General features: G+C 45.5%; 1 protein-coding gene across 5 annotated transcripts in view; it reads left to right on the top strand.

The window, feature by feature from the left end:
• Nucleotides 1–24,666, top strand: part of PRKCB (protein kinase C beta) — a 331,373-nt gene that overhangs the window by 293,463 nt on the left and 13,244 nt on the right. For 4 of the 5 annotated variants that reach the window (XM_078440467.2, XM_078440469.2, XM_078440468.2 and 1 more), the window contains 3 exons: nucleotides 7,648–7,728; nucleotides 8,016–8,123; nucleotides 13,022–13,162. In XM_078440467.2, the coding sequence (XP_078296593.1) occupies nucleotides 7,648–7,728; nucleotides 8,016–8,123; nucleotides 13,022–13,162 (330 nt within the window). Of the gene's footprint in view, nucleotides 1–5,560; nucleotides 5,783–7,647; nucleotides 7,729–8,015; nucleotides 8,124–13,021; nucleotides 13,163–24,666 lie in introns of those variants that run through there. The other variant, XR_013552994.2, reaches the window with a different exon arrangement.

The raw sequence follows: 24,666 nt of genomic DNA, 5'->3' as shown, positions 1-24,666 counted from the left end.
TTAAGAGAAAAAAATCAAGGTACAGTGAACAACTATACGCCAACAAGCTGGACGGACAACCTAGAAGAAATTGAAAAATTTTTAGAAACTTGCAACTTACCAAGACTGATCAGGAAGAAATAGAAAATCTGAATAGATCAATTACTAGTAAGGAGATTGAGTTTGTAATAAAAAATCTCCCAATAAAGCAAAGGACTAGATGGCTTCATTAGTGAATTTTACCAAGGACTAGATGGCTTCACTAGTGAATTTTGCCAAGCATTTGAAGAATAATTAACATCTATCTATCTTAAATTTTTCTGAAAAATCAAAGAGGAGGGAATACTCACAAGTTATTTTAGAAGGTCAGCATTATTCTAATACCAATAACAGAAAAGGACACTACTAGAAAAGAAAACTACAGGCCAATATCCCTGATGAATATAGATATAAAAACTCCCAGTAAAATACTAGCAGACTGAATTCAGGAGCACATTAAAAAGATCATTCACCACGATCAAGTGGGATATATCCCTGGGATGCAATGATGACTCAACATGTGCAAATCAATCATTGTAATACATCACATTAATAAAATAAAAGAAAAGAATCATATCTTCAATAGGTGCAGAAAAAGCAGGGATAATAAGACAAAAGTGTCCATTCTCACTACTCTTATGCAACATAGTACTAGAAGTCCTAGGTAGAGCAATTGGGAAAGAAAAAGAAACATCAGAATTGAAAAAGAAGCAGTAAAAATGGTCTCTATTTGAATGTGACATGATTTTATATGTAGAAGATCCGACTCAACCAAAACTGTTAGATAGAATCAATGAATTTAGTAAAGTTACAAGATACAAAATTAGTATACAAAACCAGTAGCATTTCTATACACTAACGATGATTTTTCTGAAAATGAAATAAAGAAATGGATCTCATTTGCAAAAGCATCAACAATAATAAAATACTTAGAAGTAAATTTAACTAAGGAGGTGAAATATTTCTACTCTGAAACCTACAAGACATTGCTGAAAGAAATTGAAGAAGGTACAAGTAAATGGAAAGACATCCCATGTTCATGGATAGAAGAATTAATATTATTAAAATGTCAGTACTACCAAAAGCTATCAATCAACTCAATATAATCTCTATCAAGATTTCAACTTCATTTTTTACAGAAGTACAAAAAACACTCCCCAAATTTATGAGGAAGCATAAAAGGCTCCACATAGCTAAAGAAATGAGAAAGAACAAAGCAGGAGGCATTACACTTCCTGATTTCAAGCTATACTATAAAGCTACAGTCATCAAAACAATATGGTACTGGCACAAAAACAGATAAATAGGATGGAACAGAAATGAGAGCCCAGAACAAAACGTAAGCATATGTAATCAACTAATGTTTAAAAAAGAAGCCAAGAATACTCAATGCAGAGCACAGTTTCTTTAATAAATGATGCTGAGATAACTGGGTATTCATATGTAAAAGAATGAGGGGGGCGCCTGGGTGGCGCAGTCGGTTAAGCGTCCGACTTCAGCCAGGTCACGATCTCGCGGTCCGTGAGTTCGAGCCCCGCGTCAGGCTCTGGGCTAATGGCTCGGAGCCTGGAGCCTGTTTCCGATTCTGTGTCTCCCTCTCTCTCTGCCCCTCCCCCGTTCATGCTCTGTCTCTCTCTGTCCCAAAAAAAAATAAATTAAAAAATGTTGAAAAAAAATTAAAAAAAAAAAAAAAAAAAAAAGAAAGAATGAGGGGTGCCTGGGTGGCTTAGTAGGTTAAGCATCTGACTTCAGCTCAGGTCATGATCTCACAGTCCGTGAGTTCGAGCCCCATCTCAGGCTCTGTGCTAACAGCTTGGAGCCTGGAGCCTGCTTTAGATTCTCTCTCTCTCTCTCTCTCTCTCTCTCTCTCTCTCTCTCTCTCAAAAAAAAACATTAAAAAAAAAAAAAAAAAGAATGAGACTGGACCCATATCTTACACAACTCACAGAAATTAACTCAAAAAGGATTAATAAATATAAGACCTGAAACCATGAAACTCCTAGAAGAAAACATAGGAGGAGCAAAGCTCCTCAACATGGGTCTCGTTAATGATGTTTTTTGGATATGAAACTTAAAGCACAAGCAACAAATCAAACAAGTGTGATCATGTCAAACTAAAAAGCTTCTGCATAGCAAAAGAAACCACCAACAAAGTGAGAAGAGAACCTAGGGAATGGGAAAAAAATATTTGCAAACCACATATCTGATAAGGGGTTAATATCCAAAATATATAAAGAACTCCTACAACTCAATAGCGGAAACAAAACAAAACAAATAACCCAATTAAAAAGTGGGCAAAGGACCCAAATAGACATTTCTCCAAAGAAAATAAATGAAAGGCCAACAGGTACGTGAAAAGATACTCAACATCACTAGAGAAATGCAAATTAAAACCACAATGAGAATGTCTCCTCACACCTGTTAGAATGGCCATCATCAAAAAGACACGAGGGAACTGGTGAGGGCATGGAGGAAAGGGAACCCTATGCACTATTGGTGGGGATGTAAATTGGTGCAGCCACTATGGAAAACAGTGTGGAGGATCTTCAAAAAATTAAAAATAGAACTACCATATGACCTAGCAATTCCACTTCTGGGAATATATCCAAGGCGGGGGTGGGGGGGGGGGGAGGGTGCGGAACACACTAACTCAAAAAGGTATCTACACTCACATGTTTATAGCAGCATTATTTACAGGACATGGAAGCAACTTAAGTGTCCCCCCGTGGATGAATGGATAGAGAAGGTGTGGTATATATATGCAATGGATATTATTCAGCGGTAGGAAACAAGGAAATCCTACCATTTGCAACAACAGATGCACCTTGAAGGCATTATGCTAAGTGAAATAAGTCAGACAGAGAAAGGCAAATACTGTATGATCTCACTTATATGTAGAATCTTTAAAAAAGAAAACCAAACTCAGAAAATGAGATCAGACTTGTGGTTACCAGAGGTGAAAGATGGGGAGGGAGATTATGGGAAGGTGGTCAAAAGATACAAACTTCTAGTCATAAGATTACTGAGGATGTACACACAATGACTATAGCAAACACTGCTGTGTTATGTAGGAAAGTTAAGAGAATAAATACCAAAATTCTCATCACAAGGGAGAAAAATTTTTCCTTTTTTTCTTTCATTTCTTTTTATTGTGTCTATATGAGAAGGTGGATGTTAGCTGAACTTATTTTAATCACTTCACAGCATATGTAAATCAAACCATCATGCTCTATGCCTTAAACTTACACAGTGATGTGCGCCAATTATTCTCAATAAAATTGGGGGGGCGGGAATCAAGGTACAGAATGTTAAATACAATATGATACCATGTATGGAAAACAAGAACAATACACAGAACACTGCTATATGCTTCTTATGAGTATGTCGAAATTCATGTAAAAGCATAGAAAATCTGGAAGGTTACAGACTGATTTCAAAACATTGGTTACCTCTGAGGTTAAGGGCACAGTGACGAGTAATTTAGCTCAATCTGTATACTGTTTACATTTTTCACAAGGTAAATATGTTTGTGTGTTACTTGAATAATTATTTGAAAGATTACTTGAAAAGTAATCTTTTAAATTAATGCTTTTTTAGATTTCCCCTTCTATTAAAAGTAGAGCATTCCTGTGAAACGTTTTCTAAGCCAAAATGGCTTGAAGTGAAGAAGTATTTTTATAAATTTTTTTTCAATGTTTATTTATTTTTGAGACAGAGAGAGACAGAGCATGAACGGGGGAGGGTCAGAGAGAGGGAGACACAGAATCTGAAACAGGCTCCAGGCTCTGAGCTGTCAGCACAGAGCCCGACGCGGGGCTCGAACTCACAGACCGCGAGATCATGACCTGAGCCGAAGTCGGCTGCCCAACCGACTGAGCCACCCAGGCGCCCCTGAAGAAGTATTTTTATAGCATAGCAATTTTATATGGAGACATTTTTTTAATGTTCTGAGCCCCAAAAAATAACTTCTCTTTGCCTCTTCTGATGCATTAACACACATCTGGCTAGTGGGTACATAAAATTAATTGAGATCAAGGAACGCCTGGGTGGCTCAGTCAGTTGTGCATCCAACTGTGGCTCAGGTCATGATCTCACATTTCCTGAGTTCGAGCCCCACATCGGGCTCCTTGCTGACAGCTCAGAGCCTGGAGCCTGCTTCGGATTCTTTCTCCCTTTCTCTCTGCCGCCCCCTGCTCGTGCTCTCTTTCTTTCAAAAATAAATAAGGATTTTAAGGAAAATCGAGATCGAGCACAGATGCTCACACAATTCAAAGCTATGACTGCTTGATGCTGAATGTCATTCCTGGGGAGAAGCGTGGAAGTACCACTCTCGCTGCCTCTGTAATGGCTCCATGAAAACCAAATGCTGAACTCTATTTTTGCTTTTTGCCTTTAGCATAAAAGCAAAAGTCCTGTTCTTATTTCTTTAGATTAATGAAAGCAGGAAGTATTGTAGGTCTTTCGTAGAAGCAAAGTGGCATAACACAAACTTTCAAAACGCAGGGGACACCTGTATTAGAATCCAGTGGTGTTTTCCCTATGTGCCATACCTTGGTTCATCATCATTTCGTTAAATAGAGCATCAGACAAGTCCTTGATCTGCTGTGAGTTCAGTAATCTCTGGCTCGAAGCTTGCTGCACTTCAAGGTCCCCGGGGAGCTCTTAAAATGTAGGCTGGCCAGGTGTTCCCCTCAACTGAAGCAGAATCTCTGAAGGAAGGACCCACATATCTGTGATTTTCCAGAGTTCCCGGGTGGTTGTGATACATGAGATGCCTGGAGTTGTGCTCCCGGGGAAGCCCTTGCTCCCTCCTCCAACCCACTGATGGGAGGAATAAGCTAGGGGTCAGGCTTTCGCCCTGGCTTTGCCATTAACTAATAGCCACATCACCTCTGGCAACTTCTTTCACCTCCCAGGCTCTGTTTTCCTTTGTGAAAGGATTAACTTGTTAGGTTGTCATGAGGATCAAATAAGACATGAAGTACTTTAAAAGTGTGAAAACACTTTCAGTAAGTGTTCTCACGGAAAGCTTTCTCTCCGGTCTCTTGCTGTTTAATTCTCCGCAGAGGGCATTTCTGATTTTAGGGTAGAAGATTTTAGGTAGAAGATGGAATTCAATAAGCAGACATTCATTTTAGAGCCAAGTTTGCTCAGACACATTCATTGAGTAAAACAATCACTGAATGAGAAAACCTTCTACTTACAGCTAACATTTGGAGGACGTAATGTGCGAGAGGAATGTATCTCCCTCTCTTCCTCGCAAAACCCCGTGATCTAGATGTTATAAAATTCCTTTTGTAAGTGAGGAAACTGAGACATCAAGAAGTTAAGTAACCTCCCCCACGGTCACACAACTCGGAAGTAGCAGTCGGGACCGGCCCTGAACCTTTGCTGTATCACCTTTTCAACCTTTTGATACAGTTAGTTTTACACCCCCATATATTGAAAGGTGGATGGTCACACAGCTATTCCAGACTTGGCCATGCTCTAACAATTTGGTGATAAGTATCAGAAATCTTAAAACAATATATTATCATTGCAGAAGGCATGAACAGACATTTCTCCAAAGAAGACATCCAGATGTTCAACAGACACATGAAAAGATGCTCATCATCACTTATCATCAGGGAAATGCAAATCAAAACAATGAGATCACCTCTCACCTGTCAGAATGGCTAAAATCAAAAACACAAGAAACAACAAGTGTTGGCGAGAATGTGGAGAAAGGGGAACTCTCCTGCACTGTTGGTGGGAATGCAAACTGGTACAGCCACTGGAATCATTTGGAGGTTTCTCAAAAAAATTAAAAATAGATCTATCATATGATGCAGTGATTGCACTACTGGGAATTTACCCCCAAAATACAAAAACACTAATTCAAAGGGACACATGCACCTCTGTGTTTATTATTTACAATAGCCAGACTAAGGAAGCAGCCCAAGTGTCCATCGATAGGTGAATGGATAAAGAAGGTGTGGAATGAATATACATGATTATATATGTGTGGAATATTACTCAGCCATAAAAAAGTGAAGCCTTACTATTTGCAACAACATGGATGGATCCAGAGGATATAATGCTAAGTGAAATAAGTCAGTCAGAGAAAGACAAATACCACACAATCCCACTCATATGTGGAATTTAAGAAACAAAACAAATGAACAAAGGGAAAATGAGAGAAAGAAAGAGAGACAAATCAACAGACTCTTAACTATATAGAACTCACTGATGGTTACCAGACACAAGGTGGGTAGGGGAGTATGGGGGAAATAGGTGAAGGGGATTAAGATGAAAATAAAATAAATAAAATAATTTTTAAAAACCATACATCCCATTTGATCCACCAATTCTATTTTTAGGAATTTATCTTAAGGAAATAATTGGACGAGTGTCCAACTATCCAGTTGCAAGGATCTATATTATAGCATCAGAAGAAACCTGATCTTGGGAATAGACAACATAAATTTTGGTATAGCCATCCAGGGGAATGCTGTGCAGAGATAAAAACTGATTACATCGATATGCAACTATTGCATGGAAATTTTAAGTGAATAAAATACTTCATTAAAATTCCACATATTAAAGTGTGTGTGTGTGTGTGTGTAAAACACATACATACACACTGAATTTACTATGTATTGATAGAAAAGAATCTAGGAAGAAATAGACCACAGACCTATCATAATTTTTCTCTTGATAAATGATTATGGGTGATACTAATTGTATTCTCTTAGCTTGTCTATATTTTTATTATTTATTTATTTGCTTATCTATATTTTAAAATAGATAGTATAATAATAAGAATGCTATTACAGCTTTGTAACTTACAAATTTTTAGTTGTGGTAAAAAAATGCAAAATTCACCATCTTAACCATTTCTAAGGCACAGTTCAGTAGTAGCAGTAGACAAGCTGAGAGAATATAATAATTAGAATCACCCATAATTTATCAAGAGAAAAATTATCACAGCTCTTTGGTCTATTTCTTCCTAGACTCTTTTCTAGGAGTACAGTTCAGCATTCAGTTAAGTGTATTTCTGTTGTTGTATAAATGTGATTACTTTTGTAATGAGAAGCAAACACTGTTTTCCTTCTTAAAAATGCCATTCACTGTATTAAAACGAAAAAAGTAACGCACTGGGGGCTCCTGGAGGGGCTCACTCAGTTAAGGGTCTGACTCTTGATTTCGGCTCAGGTCATGATCTCACGGTTGGTGAGATCGATCCCAGCATCGGGCTTTGCGCTGACAGCTCAGAGCCTGCTTGGGATTCTGTCTCTCCCTCTCTCTCTCTCTGCCCCTCCCCTGCTTGCTCGCTCTCTTTTGCTCTCTCTCTCAAAAAAATAAAATTAATGCACAAAAAAATAAAATAAAGCACTAAGAGCTTTTAAAAGGCAATGTTGACAGCCACAGATGTTTTCCCCCACCTGCTTCACCTGTTTCACCCCACTCTTGTAAATGGCATCTATCCGTCTTCCTAAGGTAAAGAAATGGCTTGAGTGGGCACTAGGCTCCTCAGTCACTCTTTTAGAGGGACTAAGATGCTCCACTCTTACATTAAAGAAGTGAGTGTTCAGTCTCCAGCCATGGCTACCTGCCCGCCTCCCTGATGGAATGCCTTCTCTTTTCCAGATAATTGCTTATCAGCCCTATGGGAAGTCCGTGGATTGGTGGGCATTTGGAGTCCTGCTGTATGAAATGTTAGCTGGCCAGGTAATTGAATTTTAACTGATTGGTAAGAAAAGTCCTCCCCCAACCCCATCTGCATGGTTTCTCTAGACGAAGGTATCCCGTTGGTACCAGCTCATAGATTGGAAACGCTGTGACTTCCTTGGCCTTAGGGTTAGCTTAGTCTTTTGACTGTTTTTCTTTGTCTTCTCCCTTGAAGCCCCTGAGTATGGCCTCGCTGTGGACCCCAGGGGAAAGGGCCCAATGGTTTGGGGCAGTTGGAGAGGGACAGGCAGGATCCCTCTCTTCCCACACTATCCTCTGCCCCACAGGCACCCTTTGAAGGGGAGGATGAGGACGAGCTCTTCCAGTCCATCATGGAACACAACGTGGCTTACCCAAAGTCCATGTCCAAGGAAGCTGTGGCCATCTGCAAAGGGGTGAGTGAGCCCCTGAAAGCTTGCGGTCAGGACCCCGCGCAAGGACAACTCACCCAGGGAGAGAGGGGGAATGGAGACTGAACTCTTATCTTTCTCCCCACTTGCCGCCCTGTGAGCCTGGCATGGACCTCCCGGAGCAAAGGGGCCTTTTTTCCAACCTGCACAAAAGTACCAGAGAGGTCTGCCTGCAACAGTATCTTGCTGCTGGCTGGGCTCCAGGCTCTAGCCCGGCACAGGGGAATGCATATTGAATGAATGAGATAGGAAACACAGAGTCTTTGCCAAAGAGCTGGGACCCATGGGAAGGTGTGCAAGAGGTCTGCAGCACCGATCTGTCAGCCTCGCCCTGCTCTGCTCTATATGTGTGTGTGGTTAATACTAACAGCGTGTAACTTTTGTCTTAAGAAAATACCATGCAGTGTTGAGTTTAAGGGATTCTCTGGATAAGCTGACCCAAATTTTGTGTCTTCAAAACCCCTGGTCTCCCCTCGCCCAACCCACAAAGGGCTGAGAGGCATACGTACACTATACCCTGCAGCGTATGCAGATTGCACCTGTGAAGAAGGCAGGGCACATGGGTGCTGGTGAAGATCGCTTTGTTATGCATCTGGCATTAAGCCAGATGTGCTTGACCTCGGTGAGTCCCTGCAGATCCTTGGTCCTCACCTTTGGTGCCATCAGGATGATCTGCAGGGCTTTTTCAGACTGTACATAACCTCAGTCTCACCCAGAGATTGTCTGGACATCTGTAAAAGTCTGCAGAAGTCCCCAAGTGGTTTGAGAACCACTGCTTTTAAACCCATTACCCAAATGTGGGACCATTTCAGCTCTGATGGAAGTGTGAAAACGCCGTGAGAGCCGCAGAGAATATGGCTCGTGGATCCTGCCTTTGTGAAGTATTCACTCTCCCAGCAGGTGGAGGTACAGGTGCATTTTCAAGGTTAGGGCATGACCATGCCTTCCCAGTGGATTCCCACCTGTGTGTCTGAATAAACCAGGGCTGCCGGTCTTAGATCCTTGGGGCGTTTGCTGGTTTCCCACGGCTCGATCCAGCCCCGTGCTTCCGGGCCCCAGTCAGATGCCTGGTGCTCTGCGTGGATGCAGAAAAGCTGGAAAACGCAGGCACTTTGTATTAGCTGGGCCACCCTCTCCGTGTAGAGCACCTTCTCACACCACCTAGATTCTCACTCTTGGTGACTCATCTGAGCTTTGTATCTCAGCTGTATAGGCTAAGCTGCAAATATCCCTGGGGAAACCACGTGTGACTTTGTCTCAGTCCCCAACATCTTGAAGTGAACTGGGTGAAAATATTTTCTTTGAAAGTATGAGGCAAGGGGAGGGAAAACGAGGAACAGAGAATAGAGATCCAGAGGGCCATGAGGAGCGTAAGTGAGGCTTGTAAAAAAAAAGGAGAAGGAGAAGAAGAGGAGGAGGAGAACACAGCATAAGGCCAGTGCAGACCCCTGTAGACATTTTGTTGTGAGGGAGGAAGAGTGGGCGGAGGTCATATACTGAGCTTTTAGTTTGTTTAGCAATTGCCACCATTTAAAGGGCAAGGGATTTCCCATGAACATTAACTTTCCAGTTTCTCTTGAGAAATCCGATCCCGCCATGCTGGTCTGTCATTCCTATAAAGCATGTGATAGCCAGCTGGATGGGAAGCCCATGTCCCCTGAAGGGCGTGCCTTCTCCAGTTTGCAGAAATCCCCATCTGGCCCAGTTTCATCTGGGTTCAAATCCTGGTCCCAGCATGAGCGGCACTATGCCTGTAGGTAAATTCCTCAACCTTGTCTGTGGATTGAGGATAATGATAGTTCTCCGTACAGGATTCTGTGATGATTAAATGAGTTCATACCAGCGGCTCACTTACAACAGAGCCTGGCATTCTGATCCAGAACCCATGGGCCATTATTATTATTACTGTTGCTGATGCTGGCACCTACTACATTACGCGCCAGGCCCCTCTTGGCATCTAAGTATGCATACGCTGCCATAGGAGTTGTTTTAATGGGGGATTTGGGAGCCCAAGACCCTTTGCACATCTCACCCCATCCACTTCCTAGGTGTGTGGTCCTACTCTGCAGCTCCGGGCTTCTGTTTCTTTACCTCTAAAAATGGACTAACAACCCTCATTGATCATTGAGTTGTCTGAGAGCATTAAGTCAGGTAACATAAGAGAAAGCCCCTTCTGTGGTATCGGCGCATAGTAGGTGCTTAATGCACGCTCAAGACATTCCCCTTCACGACTCTGCCCTGCTGGGACAGCTGGGGGTTCTAAGTGGGTCATGGAGGAGAGAGGATTTTCCAGGTCAGCTGCATTCAGCTTCAGCTCCAATTAGTGGTTTCCCTGGTGGAGCAGATTTCTATTAATTTAGGACCCATAACCTTCAGGATTAACTGGCGTGACTTTCTTACTATCGGGTTGGAGGACCTTTCTGAGTTGAGTGGGCTGCGTCCGGTGTGGGCTCTTTCTTCAAGGTTGAGGCTCCAAAGAAGAGAAAACACTCAAGCGAACGGCAGACACTTCCTCCCGAACCGCAGGCCCCAGGGGATGCGTCTGGGAGGTGATCAGAGATAGGAACAGTGATTAAATCCAGCTGTCTGCATGGCTGCAGGCACATCAGCTCCGAGTGCAGTAACTGGGCAGAGACTCGCATTAGTGCTGGATGATTCTGCAGTGGCTTTTCTTCGCTTGGCCATCCTTGTCCTTATGCGGAAATTGAGCTCGGCTTTTGAAAACCGTTCCGTTCCCATTGAAAAGTCCTTTCTTTATATATCCATCCCATTAAAGAACCTATTTTCTGCCAGGAAAAAAAAAATTAGTATCACGTGCTCAGAATGCCACTCCCACTTCGAAAAACTTAAAGCAGACAGAAGCTCCCACTGGCCACCCGTTCGCACAAAAGCAAGCAGAACGCATAACACAGAGCAGCTAGAGCTAGGCGGATCTGTTCAAAGCACGGCTCTGCTACTTAGCTGTGTGCCTCTGGGCAAATGACTACTTCTCTGGACCAGTTTCTTACTGGACAATGAGGATACTAGTTGTAAAGTGAAAATAAAGATGAAAGAGTAATGGCTAGGAAGCCTTTAGCACAGAGCCTGGGTGCACAGGAAGCACTCAGTACACAGAGGCCATCATTGATAATATCACTGGTAGTGCTAATCAAGACCTCGTAGCCCTTCCTTTCCTCCTATCCTAACCCTACACAGCTGTCAGGGCTTGGCCCAACGTGCTTGCCCTCCATAAACCCTTCCTGACCAAGCCACACCACAGATATCCCTGGGAGCCCACACACGAAGAGCTTTGTTATTAAAAGCCCAAGTTCTGGAGGCGCCTGGTGGCTCAGTCGGTTGAGCATCTGACTCTTGATTTCAGCTCAGGGCATGATCTCACAGTTTGTGGGATCGAGCCCTGGGTCGGGCTGCGCACTGACAGCACGGAGCCTGCTTGGGATTCTCTTTCTCCTTCTCTACCCCCTCCACCTCAAAATAAATAAATAAATAAACTTTTAAAAATAACATAAAAGCCCAAGTTCTGGAGAAGGCAGAGGTGAGATCCAAGCTCACCTCTGTCACTTCTCACTTCTCCAAGTCCTTGCTAGTTGTTTAACCTCTTTGAGTGTCTATTCCCATTGAGATGGGAAAAATAATAAACCCACCTCACTGGGTTATTGTGGGAATCAGGTGCGTGCAAATCAGGTAGAAGCTTAGAATAGAAATGCCCACTTATTTCCCCCCTGAGAATATGAGAATAGCACATATGGAGTATATGTGCTCATGTGAGTGTGTGTGTGTGTGTGTGTGTGTGTGTGTGTGTGTGTGTGAGTATGTGTGTGTATAGGGGGATAGTTTCTGATGACAAGTTATTTGGAAGCAGGAAGCAGGCTAAGCTGAGTGTCCAGCAGGGTAGGTATACATTGCTGGGTTCATCTCTTTGCCGTAATCCATAAATCCCGGGCACAACCCAAGGACTCTGACATCATGGTGTCAGGTCAACTCTGGGAAGCTTTTTGGTCTTATATGTTCCATTGCTTGTTTTTCCTCTTTGAGGGTCTTCTTGTTGGTTGTTGTTTTGTTTTGTTTTGTTTTGTTTTGTTTTGTTTTGAAATCACCAGCTCTGTCTTGGCTCTCTGTGCATTTGCTCAAATCTTGAGATCAGACATTTTTTCATGCTGCTTTGGATTCATTTACAAGAGGAAGCCTGTCTGGTTTCATCTTGGAGCATCTATTCATCTTGTTATTTAGCACTGGCTCAGAGACCCAAAGATGGAGGGTTTTGATAATTAAGTAATTTAAATGGAACACCAAAGAAACCTCAGCGGAGTTTAGTGTAATGTGCGATCCAAGCAAAATGAGCTGGGTTAGCTTTTGACTATTTAATGAGCTTTTGGAAAGTAATTACTTGAAACTTGGGTCCATTTGACTAATATTTTTTCTTCTGTTTTGTCATTTTCACAAGCGCTTTACTGAGAAATGCAAATATTATCAGAATGAACGTGGCCTTTGCCTTGGTCACACTCCAGCTTTCTTGAGGTGGGAGGTGGGGCATTTGAAGATATTGAAACTGTCCTCATTAAATGCACCAGTAATTGCGTAAAACTCATTCTTAAATCAGAATGCATCGTGTGACATTTCTAACTTGAAGTTCAGGGCCACATTGAGGCTTAGGTCTGATTAACCATAAGCAGTCTTGCTTTGGGACAAGCAGCGGCAGGCACTGTTGTCAGGTCTTCCTATTATAAAGACCTCTCTGGGAAAGTATTGCTGGAATGAAAAGCAGAAGATAAAAATTGAGTCTCTTATTGTCGTTTCTTCCCTAATTCATTGGAGTCCTCATTTCTGAGTGGCTCACGTGTCCTCCGAAGTTCATTAAACTCAACCTTTCTCTTCTCTTGAAGCTGATGACCAAACACCCGGGCAAACGTCTGGGTTGTGGACCTGAAGGTGAACGTGACATCAAAGAGCATGCATTTTTCCGGTATATTGATTGGGAGAAACTTGAACGCAAAGAGATCCAGCCCCCGTATAAGCCAAAAGCCGTAAGTAAACTGGTCTCTCTGACTCTTGGCTTCACACGCGTAACATACCCTCTCCTCTCCCAAGTGTGTGCGCCCTCAGTGTTCCAAGGGCTAGACATCGATGGCTCCCTCAAATATGTCTGTAAGTGCTCCCGTTGATGTGCACAGTCACTGGGTACAAAAACGGAGATCTCCGTTCACACAGCCCGGCCTCTACAAATGCGGGAGAGATGCTAGATACGAACTTTTGCTTTATTGGTTCAGTTATTATGACTGTCTTCGCTGGCAACTTTTTGGAGATGTCTCGTCGGTGAGCGGGAGTTCAGGTCCGGTTTTGGACCGTGACAAAGAGTCTCATTTTGCCCTCGTTCTTTCCTTGGTTCGACTGTGTTCTTTTCTCTTCAAATTGACATTGAAAAGGCCACGTTACAGTATTTAAATTTAATTCTGAAACATACAGTGTGTCTGAGGCAGGAAATAAAGACAGCTCCACCAGCCAGCTCCCACCCGAGTGAAACAGAATAAAAGCAAAAGCTGGCCCGCTCGTAGACCTCTTGGAGGCTCTGAGTGTAGGTCCAGCTGGGAGGCAATGTCTAGAGTATAAAAAGACAAGCCTCCCATTTCCACAGTTGTGCACACACGGGAGGATTTTCCATCCCCAGAGACTCGGCTAGGCATACTGTCACACCCAGGGAGGAGGAGTTCGCCCTGAATGAATCCAAACTACAGCTCCCCAGACAGGATATTTCTTTGTTAGACTAAGATGAGCGGAGACCCGATGACTTTATTATGAGCTCTGAAACTGCCTACCGAGGCTGAAACATGCACAAAAACACTGTCATTGGAACCGGAAATTGTAAGATCCATGACGATAACGGTAGTTATGTTGATAGCATTATTATTCATTTCGTGGCCACTTATTACGTGCCAGGCACCCTAGTAAGCACTTCACGTGTGGCATCTGATGAAATCCTCACCACAGCCTGTTACGGAGGTGCTGTTACTCTGTGTCCTGGAAGAGAAAATGGAGAGCTTAAGTGCTCTGTCCAGGGTCACTCGGCCAGTGTGCAAGGACGTAGGGATTCAAATCTCAGACCGCCTGACTCCATCGAGGCATAGCAGAATGCCCAGGGGCAAAGGGCGTGTAGGTTTAGGAAACCTTGCAGGTGGGGCACCTGGGTGGCTCAATTGGTTAAGCGTCTAACTTGGGCTCAGGTCATGATCTCGCGGTTTGTGAGTTCGAGCCCCGCGTCGGGCTCTGTGCTGACAGCTCGGAGCCTGGAGCCTGCTTCGGATTCTGTGTCTCCTTCTCTCTCTGCCCCTCCCCCACTTGCACTCTCTCTTTCTCTTTAAAATATGTAAAAACATACTAAAAAAAAAATTAAACAAACAAAAAAAGAAAGCCTCCCAGGTGACTCTCCCCATCTCCCTGGTGCTGCACCTTCCCGACCATCCCACACCATTAGCATCCCTGCTCTACAGCATCCTTGATGCATCTCTCTGGGCACTCCCTGAGGTTAGGAAGCTAGATTATCTGGAGACAGCCAGTTCCACCTTCCGGCCCTTCTAATTGTGGCAAACCTACATGTTGGTGTCTAATCAGCTTCCCCGGACTGCCATCCCTCTGGCCTGTTCTGTCATCAAGAGCCTCTTTCTCTGCAGAGCACCCTCAGACATTTGCAGATGCTGGTCTTAAATTCCCGAGCCCTGTGATTTCAGGCCAAATACCCACCCCCACCCCCCCCCCACACACACACACATGCACACCTTCCACCTGCAAGCATGTCCCAAATGACATCACCTGCAGGTGCTGATCGTCTGCCAGGTCATCAGCATCCGTCTTCAAATACAGGCACAGGATTGAGCACGTTTCTAATCGTGTCTGATCCTCAAGTGAATACAGTGGGGTCCAACAAAAATCTCTTGATTATTCTAGAGCTGGTGAACTCTGTTCCCCTGTCTACTCCCCTGTTTCATCACCTGTGATTCAGCGATGTTAATAGTCTCTGCATCAGAGGATCGTTATGACGCGTAAAGTGCTCAGTGCATGCCGGGCATGCAGTCGGCCCTCTTGGAGAGTGGATAATGATTTTTGTTAGCGGCGTCACACATTGATTGATGTCTTGGGTGCAGGGTCTTTGAGGGGTAGAACAGTGTTGAGTCCAACTGGTGCTGTTTCCCAAAGATGATGTCCGTGTGTGCACTGGGCGTGACAGAGGGGCACTGCATGTCCTAGGCAGCACTTTCACTTCTAATGAACCATTTGGAAAAAGATCAAAATGGCAGCCTGGGAGAGAAGAACAGGTTCTCCGTTCAGGGAACTGGGAACTCAGAGATGGGACACAAAACTTACGGGGGTTTCATGGGCTATTCATGACGTCTCAAAATGTGGACCCTCCCCTCCACTTGGCCGGTAGAAAGATGCAAATGTCTGCATCTCTCCCAGCGTTGAACCCGGTGACATTCTGGGTAGGGTTCATTCTTTAGTTGTAGAGCAGTGGTTTTCAAAGGGTGGTCCCCAGACCAGCAGAATCATCTGGGAATTTGAGGAATGAAATGCTCCGGCCCCTCCCCAGAAACCGTGACTCAGAAACCCTGCGGGTGGGACCTCCAGGTGAATCTGATGTGCCCCAGGCTGAGATTCTGTGCTGTGGAATTTAGTGTTAAGAGCTCATGGGGCTGGGGGGGGTGGGGGGGACGTGGCAAGGAGGAAAATTTCTTTAAGGGGAAGACATTGGTTCTCGCCTAGTCTGGGTGAGGGGTGGTGCCTTCTGGGAACGGGTCGTAGGCTCAGGTGCCCACAAGGCCAGGCAGGTAATGTAAATATGAGAGAGGGAGTGGTTGGGGACAGAGGCAGACCGCAGGGCGGGCAAGCTATCTACAAGGCCCCACAGGCGCTCGCCTCCAGCTGCCCAGTTGCAGGGTTCTGGTGACCGTTACTAATGATTGTGATCTTCTTTTTTAATTATCCATAATAACAGCTACCTTTTTCTGAGCATCTTCTACGAGCCAGGTTTGCCCTGCAGGGATACAGGCTCTGCCTTGCTCTATCCTTACCAAGATTTTTAGATGAGAGCTCACTAGTTTTTGATATATCAGCCACACATTGTTAAAAATTAAACCCAGTTCAGGCCGAAGTAAACACATCCACAAGTCATACGAGGCCCAAGGACTCAGTTTAAAATTTTGGGGGGTAGTGATTACTCAAAGTCAGGTTGGCATTTAACCGGTTCCTGTTAGTACTGGTTCTTTACAACTGAGTCCGTGCTGACTGGGTAAATATTTTGAAACTTCCTGCTGAGCAATAATGAATATAAAAATATCTAGCCAGAGCCTGGCTCATAGAAGATACTTAGGAAAAAGGAGCTGTTCTAACCACTGATAATATAAAAAGATTACAATAATTAATAACAGATCAATAGGATCCTCAGACTGTTCTGCGTTCGATAATGGTTTCCAACCAGCCAATGTCTTGAATTCCCTCTGGTGGGTTGAACAGTGGCTTTCAAAGTACAGTGATTGCCCTGGACTGGATATTTCAAGATGTTCAGCCTCCAGCTCTCAGGGGAAGCAGGAACTGCCCTTGCTACCTGAGACTGAATTAGAAATAATAATAATACATGCATCAGTCTTCCGATTCAACCTGCACCTGTGCCTTTGGGCTGTGGATGCTGGCCTTAGAGTCCTCATCCCACTCAAGGATTTCACATTTCCCTTCCGCACACCCTCCCCGAGGCCCGTGGTAACTGTGTGCAGAGTGCCATGTGCCTTGCGGGTTATTAAAAGGCATGCGTGTATCTGTCAGTGTTCCAGATTCATGCATACTATTAAGCAGAGAGCAACGGGAGAAAAAAAAAAAAAAAAAAACCATGGGGTAATAACAGAGGATTATATTCAAACATCAGTGAAGGGTGCTATTATTGGAGGTTCATTAACGTGGGTTTTGCCATCTTTTGTTATGGCAGGGAGCCGTATGCGGAGCATTGTTCATAACTACTGAGATACACTAGCTTTGGCACATTCTTTCACGTACCTGAGTGGTTTTTTCAAATGTGCATCTGATTGTGTCGCTCTTGCTTAAAGCTTCCCTGATGGCTCTCTGCTGCCCCCAGAATCGTGCCTGCTGTTCCTTAGCATATGTGGCGTCTGGGGATCTTCCATGGTCCGGCGTCTGCCCCCTCCACAGCTTCAGCTCCTGCCTCCCAAAACAAGCGTTTCTGAGCTTCTTTTGGTTCCTCAAACATGCGACCGCGTTCTCTTCCCTTCCCGGCTCTGTCCGTGCGTAGCCATCCACCTGGGATCCCGACACCCTTCCCCACGCTTCGCCCACCTCCGTCCTCTGTCCCTTGTTGGTGTCTTGCTCCTTCCCCCTCATCAGATCAGGAGAACATCATCCCCTCAGGGAGGCTCTTATTGATTCTCTGCTAGTGTCCTATCAACAAACTCATCACACTTTATTGTAATTGCTTGTTCCACGCGATGTCGGTCTTCTTGACTAGGACTGAAGGGTTCTGACTGTCTTTGTCAGTGTTGATTCCCGGTGCTTAGCCTAAGGTTTAGCACCTAGCCGGCACTTCATAATTTTTACTGAATAAATGAAGGAATCCACGAACGGCTGTAAGGTAAGAGGCTGCAATGCTCTGAGCAGAGGAACATAAGGGGTTCTCTAGGGATATGTACTAGAGCCTGGGGTGCTTTTCTCATGTGCAGAAGGGCATCTCGAATGAATAGGTCGTTGTGTAAGTTCCTAAAGAGCTCGATTTGGGTGCTGAGTTATATCGGTCATGGCATCGTGTGGTTGTGTGCGCAGGGAGAGCATGGGGAAGGGTCGGTGATGCAGCGTGTGAATCCTTGCGCTTTGGATCGAGGGCCGTGGCTCCTGCACTCTGCTGTCGCCCAGCTCAGTGTTATGGGTGCCCTGGGGTCACCTAGCGGATCTTCTTAAATGCTGCTGTGCACACACGAGTCACCTGGGTACCTGGTTACAATATGGATTCTGATTCAGCGGGTCCGGGGTAGGGCCCGAGACGCTGCGTATTTTCACATGTGCTGGGCTGCTGCCGGACCTTTCATCTGCTGAAAGGCAGATCCTGTTGTAGTTAGTATGCCGTGTAGGATGGTGAAGGCTGTGCTGCAGGGGTGTGTAAGCTCTAGTACAGAGCGTGCTGGTGAATGTGGTTCGGGCCACACGGCAGGCTGTGGTGGGTCAGTGTGTGTTGGTGGGTGGTGCTAGTTTGTGTGCTAGAAGGCGGTGTGTGTGGCTGAGCGTGTGGTGGGGCAGTGGGTTGAGAAGCAGGGTGTTCTGGTTCTGTCCTCCTGGGATGTCGCCCAGCGCCCTGGGTCATCCTCGCCGCAGGTGTTTATTGACGTTAGGTACCATTCCAGGTGCTGGAGACACGGAAGTGAAAATAACACAATCTCCGGCTCTCGTGGAACTTCTATTTTAGAAGGAGTGGGCAAACAATAGACGTAGAAGTCGGCAAATGGGGGCGTCTGGGTAGTTCAGTCGGTTAAGCGCCCGATTCTTGGTTTTGGCCCAGGTCATGATCTCACAGTTTGCGGGTTCAAGCCCCGTGTCAAGCTCCACGCTGACAGCATAGAGCCCACTTGGGATTCTCTGTCTCCCTCTTTCTGTGCCCCTCCCCTGCTCACTCTCTCAGTCTCTCTCTCTCTCTCTCTCTCTCTCTCAAAATAAATAAATAAACTAAAAAACATCAGCAAATATGTTAGAAGGAGATAAGCATTGTGGACGAAATCAGAGCAGGGGTGAGGATGGTGAGAGGTGGATCAGAGAGAGGTGGCTGGAAAGCCTTGCTGACATTTCAGCAAAGATGGGAGGAAGGTGAGGGACTGTGTGAGCCATGTGTGTATCTTGGGGGGAGAGTGGTTCGGGCGGTGGTAACAGGTGCAAAGGCCCTGAGGCAAGAGCTTGCTTGGCATGTTCAAGGAAGAGCACAGAATCCAAGTGCTGAGCTGAGTAGGCGAAGGATGGGGGAAAAGAAGATAATACTGGTGAGGCCACGGGAGGGGCAGATGGTTCAGGCCACTGTAGGATCTGTGGCTTCTACTCCGGCTGAGATGGGCAGCGTTTGGAGGGCCCTGGGCAGAGAAATGGCATGATCCGACTTTGGGTTTTCAGAGGATCACTCTGACTGTTGTAGGAGCAGGGGTGAAATCAGGAGACTGGTTCGAGGCTCTTGTGGTCATCCAGGTGGGAGCCAGTGGGCATTTGGACGGGACGGAGATGCCTGAGGGCCTCCAGGATGTGTTCCTATCGGCACACCTAGCCCTCCCTGGTTCCTGGCACCTTGTGGATGCGCAGTGATTACCCCAGGGGCCAAGAAGGAATGGATGAAGGAGAATCCCTTCAGATTGCCTGCATAATCGCTCCTCGAGTGTAATGTGGTAGCCAGTTGTTGGTCCTGGCGAAAAGCAGGATGAAGGGATGAAAGAGGTTGTCGTGAAAGCGTCTGGAGTTCAGAGTGCTGGCATGCGGGGCACAGAGTAGGGCATGGCTGTTCCTCCTCTTGTCAGTGTAAATTCTGTGGCGGTGTGGGAGGTCCCACGTGCTCGGGGTGGTAGCCGGGCAGTCCCCTTGGTCTGGGTGAGCAGCTCAGAATTTGGCCGTGCTGCAGTAAGAGGGTGCATTGAGGCCATGGGTGAGCATGTCTGCTGGCTGAATTTGTCGTATGTGGTGCTTCGAGTCACAGTAGAAGATATGCTGATGTAGTGTGTTTAAATCAACATGCCGGATCGAGATTTTGGTGGCATTCATACGCTAGTAGGAATTGCCTTAGTGAAGTCTGGCGGTGTCCCTAATGCCCAGTGCAAAGCTTGCTGTGAAAACTGGGTAGAGGCACACGCCTTGGGCTCCATTCCCCAGCTGTCAGCAGAGATGCAGCAAATTGAGGAGGTGGGAGAAGAGTAACCAGGTCACAAGGACACCCTGCTTCGTTATGGCCCACGGAGGCTTACCTACTAGGGTGTTTGTACAGCGACTTGCCCGCTAGTGAACGTGGCTCTCTTTCGGTTCTAAAGTGTGCTCCATCTGATGGCCCATTCGTTCTGAGCGGGGCTTGAGGAGTACAGCTCGCTGAGAAGCAGACAGTAAGAGCCGTTCATCCTGGGCAGCCGTCCGGGACCACCCAGACGTGATTGGCATTGCTCACTCCTTCCATTCATTCCAGCCCGGGTGTCAGGCCTCACCGACTCCAACCCCTCCTCGTGTGATAGTCTGATTCCAATCATTTCCGCTTTTGTTACCTGTCCTCCTCGTCACTTGACATAAAGCCCCGTACGGTTTTCAGGCATCTGCACATCAGCAAAGCTTTGGGATCTTGGAGGCTGAAAACGCAGAGCCCCTGGTCCCCATTCTACATCACGACAGCCTTTCATGTGATAGCGTTTCCCAAACACTGCATCGTTATCTGATCACATATCATGGCCTGCATCCTCCAGGAGTCTAGATGCCGAACTGCTTCAGAAAGTAAATCGTGCTCCCAGGACTTGGTTTCTCGGCAATCCTGTCATCTGAAAACATTGTTTGTGTAGCCGAGGTCAAAAGCTTCAAGTACTGCTTTAATGAGCTGCAGTTCTGTTCATGTGACATTCTCCTCCGAACCTAATTGCCCTTTACAGCGTATGAGTAAGTGTCTCTGAGTGCATGTCTGAATGTGTGTTTGATGTGCTGACATTTCTGAATTGAAACCACAAAGTGTAACCTTTGTATGTTTGCTATTACAACTCCAAAAGCAAGGCTTAAGAAAGGGGGCGAACTTTCTACTTAATACGATTTATTTAAGAATAGAACCTCCCTCCCCGAGGCAGCACCAAATGCTCAGGAGAACAATACCTTTCAGAAAGCTGGGATTTAAAGTCATTCTTCTGAAACCTGTACTATTCAAATATACCGGACAAAATATTGAGTTATTGTCTGTGCCAAGCAGCGTTCTAAGTGCCTTCCAGGCACTACCTCAGTTAATTCTCTATGAGAGAGAATTATGGGTGTCATTATGGGGGTCTCTATGGGTGTCATTGTCACCGTATGACAGATGAGGGCACGCAGCCTGGAGAGGTTAGGATGTTTGCTCAAGGTCCCGCAGCTAGCAGGTGGCAGAGCAAGGCCTCGAACCACGGACTCCACACTGCCAGTATCCTTGGAAAGATTATCAGAAGCACTTGGAGCCCCTTTTAGGGTTTGAAATTGCACCGGTGGGAAGGAGCCAATACCACCATCCAACAGTGTCTGTTGCATAATAGACGGAGACTAGATATTCTTCACAATTCAAATGATTTAAAATTTATTTTAAAATGTCGCAACAAACAAGTAACATATTCACACCTACTGGCAGGGTTTTCAAAGATGCAAATTTCACCGGCTCCTTCAGGCTTTGATTTTGAGGCTGACAAAGACCACAGACGTTGAATGCCCTCCGAGGGCAGGGCATGGCAGCATCCGAGCTGAGGCACTCAAGACGGGCTCATTAAGGAGTAGACATCTCCCCACTCGGCTCTGTTTGTTCTTTCGGTTATCCAGAGTGTGAAGTTTATACAGATCCTCGTCAAGATATTAGGCTACATTCAGACACTGACGCACAAATAGCCAAGAGTTGTTTAGGACACGGAGGCCCGGAGTCTGTCTGTTTATCTTTCTCTCCCTCCCTCCACCCACCCGTGGAGAGCTGTGGATCAAACCAGGCTCCCTTTGGGCAGTTGGAGTTGGCAGACTCCTGGGCCAACTGAAGTTCCTAAATCACTTGCCAAGTGCATGACTCTGAGCTGTCCCCCAGTGGAGATGCCAGCCGTGTGAACTGAACTGGTAGATGGGAAGGTCACATGCTGGGGGAGACCACACAACTCTTAGGATGTGTCTGGCAATAACCACTGGAAGTAACGGAAGTCCAGAACTGGAGGAGCCCTTCGACGTGGGTATAGATACCATCATTCTAGAGAGGGACGAGCAGAGGCCAGAAGATTTGCTTCAGTGACTTACACAGGAAATAGAAAAGAACCAGGCCAAGATGGGCCCTCCAGTTAACGGATGCAGGACTTTATTAATACTGTTTACAACCGTAACGATAAAATGGGCCAGGCGTGTTCTGTGAAATTATTCAGTTTTACCAGAAAGCAGAGCCTTCGGTCTACTCACAACCGCCCTGTGAAATACTACTGTTATTACCTTCGTGTGTAGGTAAGGAGGTAGGCTCAGAGAGGTTAAGTAACTTGCCCATGGCCACACAGCTAGTAAGTCCAAGTGAGTGCCAGTTTAATTTAAAGGCCTGTTTCGTGAGTTCGAGCCCATGTCAAGCTCTGTGCTGAAAATACGGAGTCTGCTTGAGACTCTCTCTGTCTCTCTTTTTCTCTCTCTCTGCCCCTCCCCCACCCTCTCAAAATAAATAAATAAACATTAAGGAAAAACCCCTTCCCTCAAACCTGGGATCGCTCCTTCCCACGAGTAGGACCGCTGCCCCTGTCTGCTCATACACGCAAACCTTTGAAAGAACTGCTAATTCTTGTTACCTCCAAGATCGTATTTCATTACAATCCATTCTTTTTCTAGTTTGGTGCATCTGGCTTCTGCCTCCACCTCTCTGTTTTGACATTTCTCCCGGGGAGTTGTCAGTGACCTCAGAACAATCTTCTGTCAGAGACTCGTCTTCTCATTCTTGACCTCATTATATTATTCGATATTCTGATCTTCTCTCCTTTAAAAAAAAAAAATCCTAAAATATGTGAAATATGCAAAGCAGCATCAAAACTATACAGTGAGACTGTCTCCTCCTCCCGCCCTTGACCCTCAGCTAGGTGCCTTGGTTCTCCTTCCCGGAGCCACTCACAGTGGCCCAGTTCCGGGCCAGCCTTCTAGAGAGGCTGAGTACAAGCGCAGGACTACCCTACATCACACAGGAGGATGCCAGCACGCGTCTTCGATTCCCGTGCCTCACTTTGTTACCTTCTGTCTCGCAGATTGTGTTTTGTCAGCATCTCGAGATCTACTTCATTTTCAATAGCTTCCTAGTTTCGCACACGCATGAGTGCATCTGTAGGGTAAATTCAGAGTCCCCTCCTCCACTCTTTTTAAGCCCCTCTTCTTTCTCATTTATATGGCCCTGAGCTCACTGATTGTCCAGAAATACTGACTCATGAAGGCTCTGAGGCCATGATGTCAAGACACTCATGACCCAGAAAGGGAAAGAAAAACTTTCATTTCTTGTTTATTTACACGTGCAATTTCTTAAAAACAACCACCCTTCACCACTGAAGAACAAGAACTTCTTGGTATGTAAATCTGCATTAAAATGTCTTTCCAAGCCCAGGCGCCTGGGTGGCTCGTTCAGTTGAGCGTCCAACTCGGCTCAGGTCATGCTTCCGATTCTGTGTCTCCCTCTCTTTGCCCCTCCCCCACTCTCACTCTTTCTCTGTCTCTCTCAAAAATAAATAAACATTAAAAAATTTAAAAAATGTCTTTTCAAGGCAGCAAGGCTTGGGTTGGTGGCTGGGGGAGGGAGTGGAAATGTGTCCCTTTTGCCCCCGGGCCCACATCTGCCCCTCACTTCTAACTGGGAGCCCCATTTAGGGTCTGACGTCATCTTGCACCCTCCCATATCCCACTAGCCTCGGGTGGAAAAGATACCCGTTTGTGTCTTAAACGCCTGTACTTGCAACAGCAATATCCCAGGAGAGGCTGAGTCATGGCAGGGCCTGCAGGACCCCTCTGTAGCCAGAGCACGGCCACTGCCAGTAGACTAGCTCACCGCACTCCATGGAAGCTACCAGCTACCATGTCACATGTCTTCGGTGCATTTTATCAAGTCCTCCTCACCCCACACTATAAGGTAGGTTAATTCGACATAACAAAAAGTTGGCTTAGGGAAGTCAGCTCACCTGCTTAAGGAATCGGTACCCGAGTCGGCATTTAAGTTCCCGCCATTCGTAAGACAGTAAAATGTAGTAGGAAGCCTGTGGTCTTTGGAATCGAACAGACCCGACCCTGGATCTTGGTTCCCCTCCTTGACGCTGTATGGCCCTGACCAAGTCGTTAACTTTCCAAATTATCTGTTCGGTGGAGATGATAACCCTTTTCCTGCCTGTCTGACAGACCCGTGAGAATCGAAGTTATAAAAACATAGGCAAATAAATGGGGTAACTTTATTTGAAGCCAACGACATGGGTGAAGAATAGATAAGAAAAAAATGACACTCTGTTCACACGGGAAAATGTTTAGAGTGTTTCATCTCGTTTCTTAAAAGCAGGGTAAGTAATAAAGGACTGATTCTATATTTTGTATCTTTATACAAAGTCTCCATCCATCTGTTTGTTCCGCCAGGACAGCAGACTAAAATGTTAACATCATGAAGGTATGGAGGGGGTGAAATAACAAAGGGTTTTGTTGTTTATTTTTCTTGTGCTTTTGAATGATCTGTTTGTTTCGGCAAGAAATGTACAAGGCTGATGGAAGAGTCTGGATTGTTGCCAGATCTGGGATCAAATCATAGGTACTTAAGCCTTGCTGTACAGCAGAGACA

Source organism: Panthera onca, chromosome E3 (genome assembly GCF_046562875.1).
Source record: "Panthera onca isolate mPanOnc1 chromosome E3, mPanOnc1 haplotype 2, whole genome shotgun sequence".
Taxonomy (NCBI): Eukaryota; Metazoa; Chordata; class Mammalia; order Carnivora; family Felidae; genus Panthera; species Panthera onca.
The sequence above is the reverse complement of the archived record's forward strand: the minus strand, read 5'-3'. Positions and strand labels throughout refer to the sequence as shown.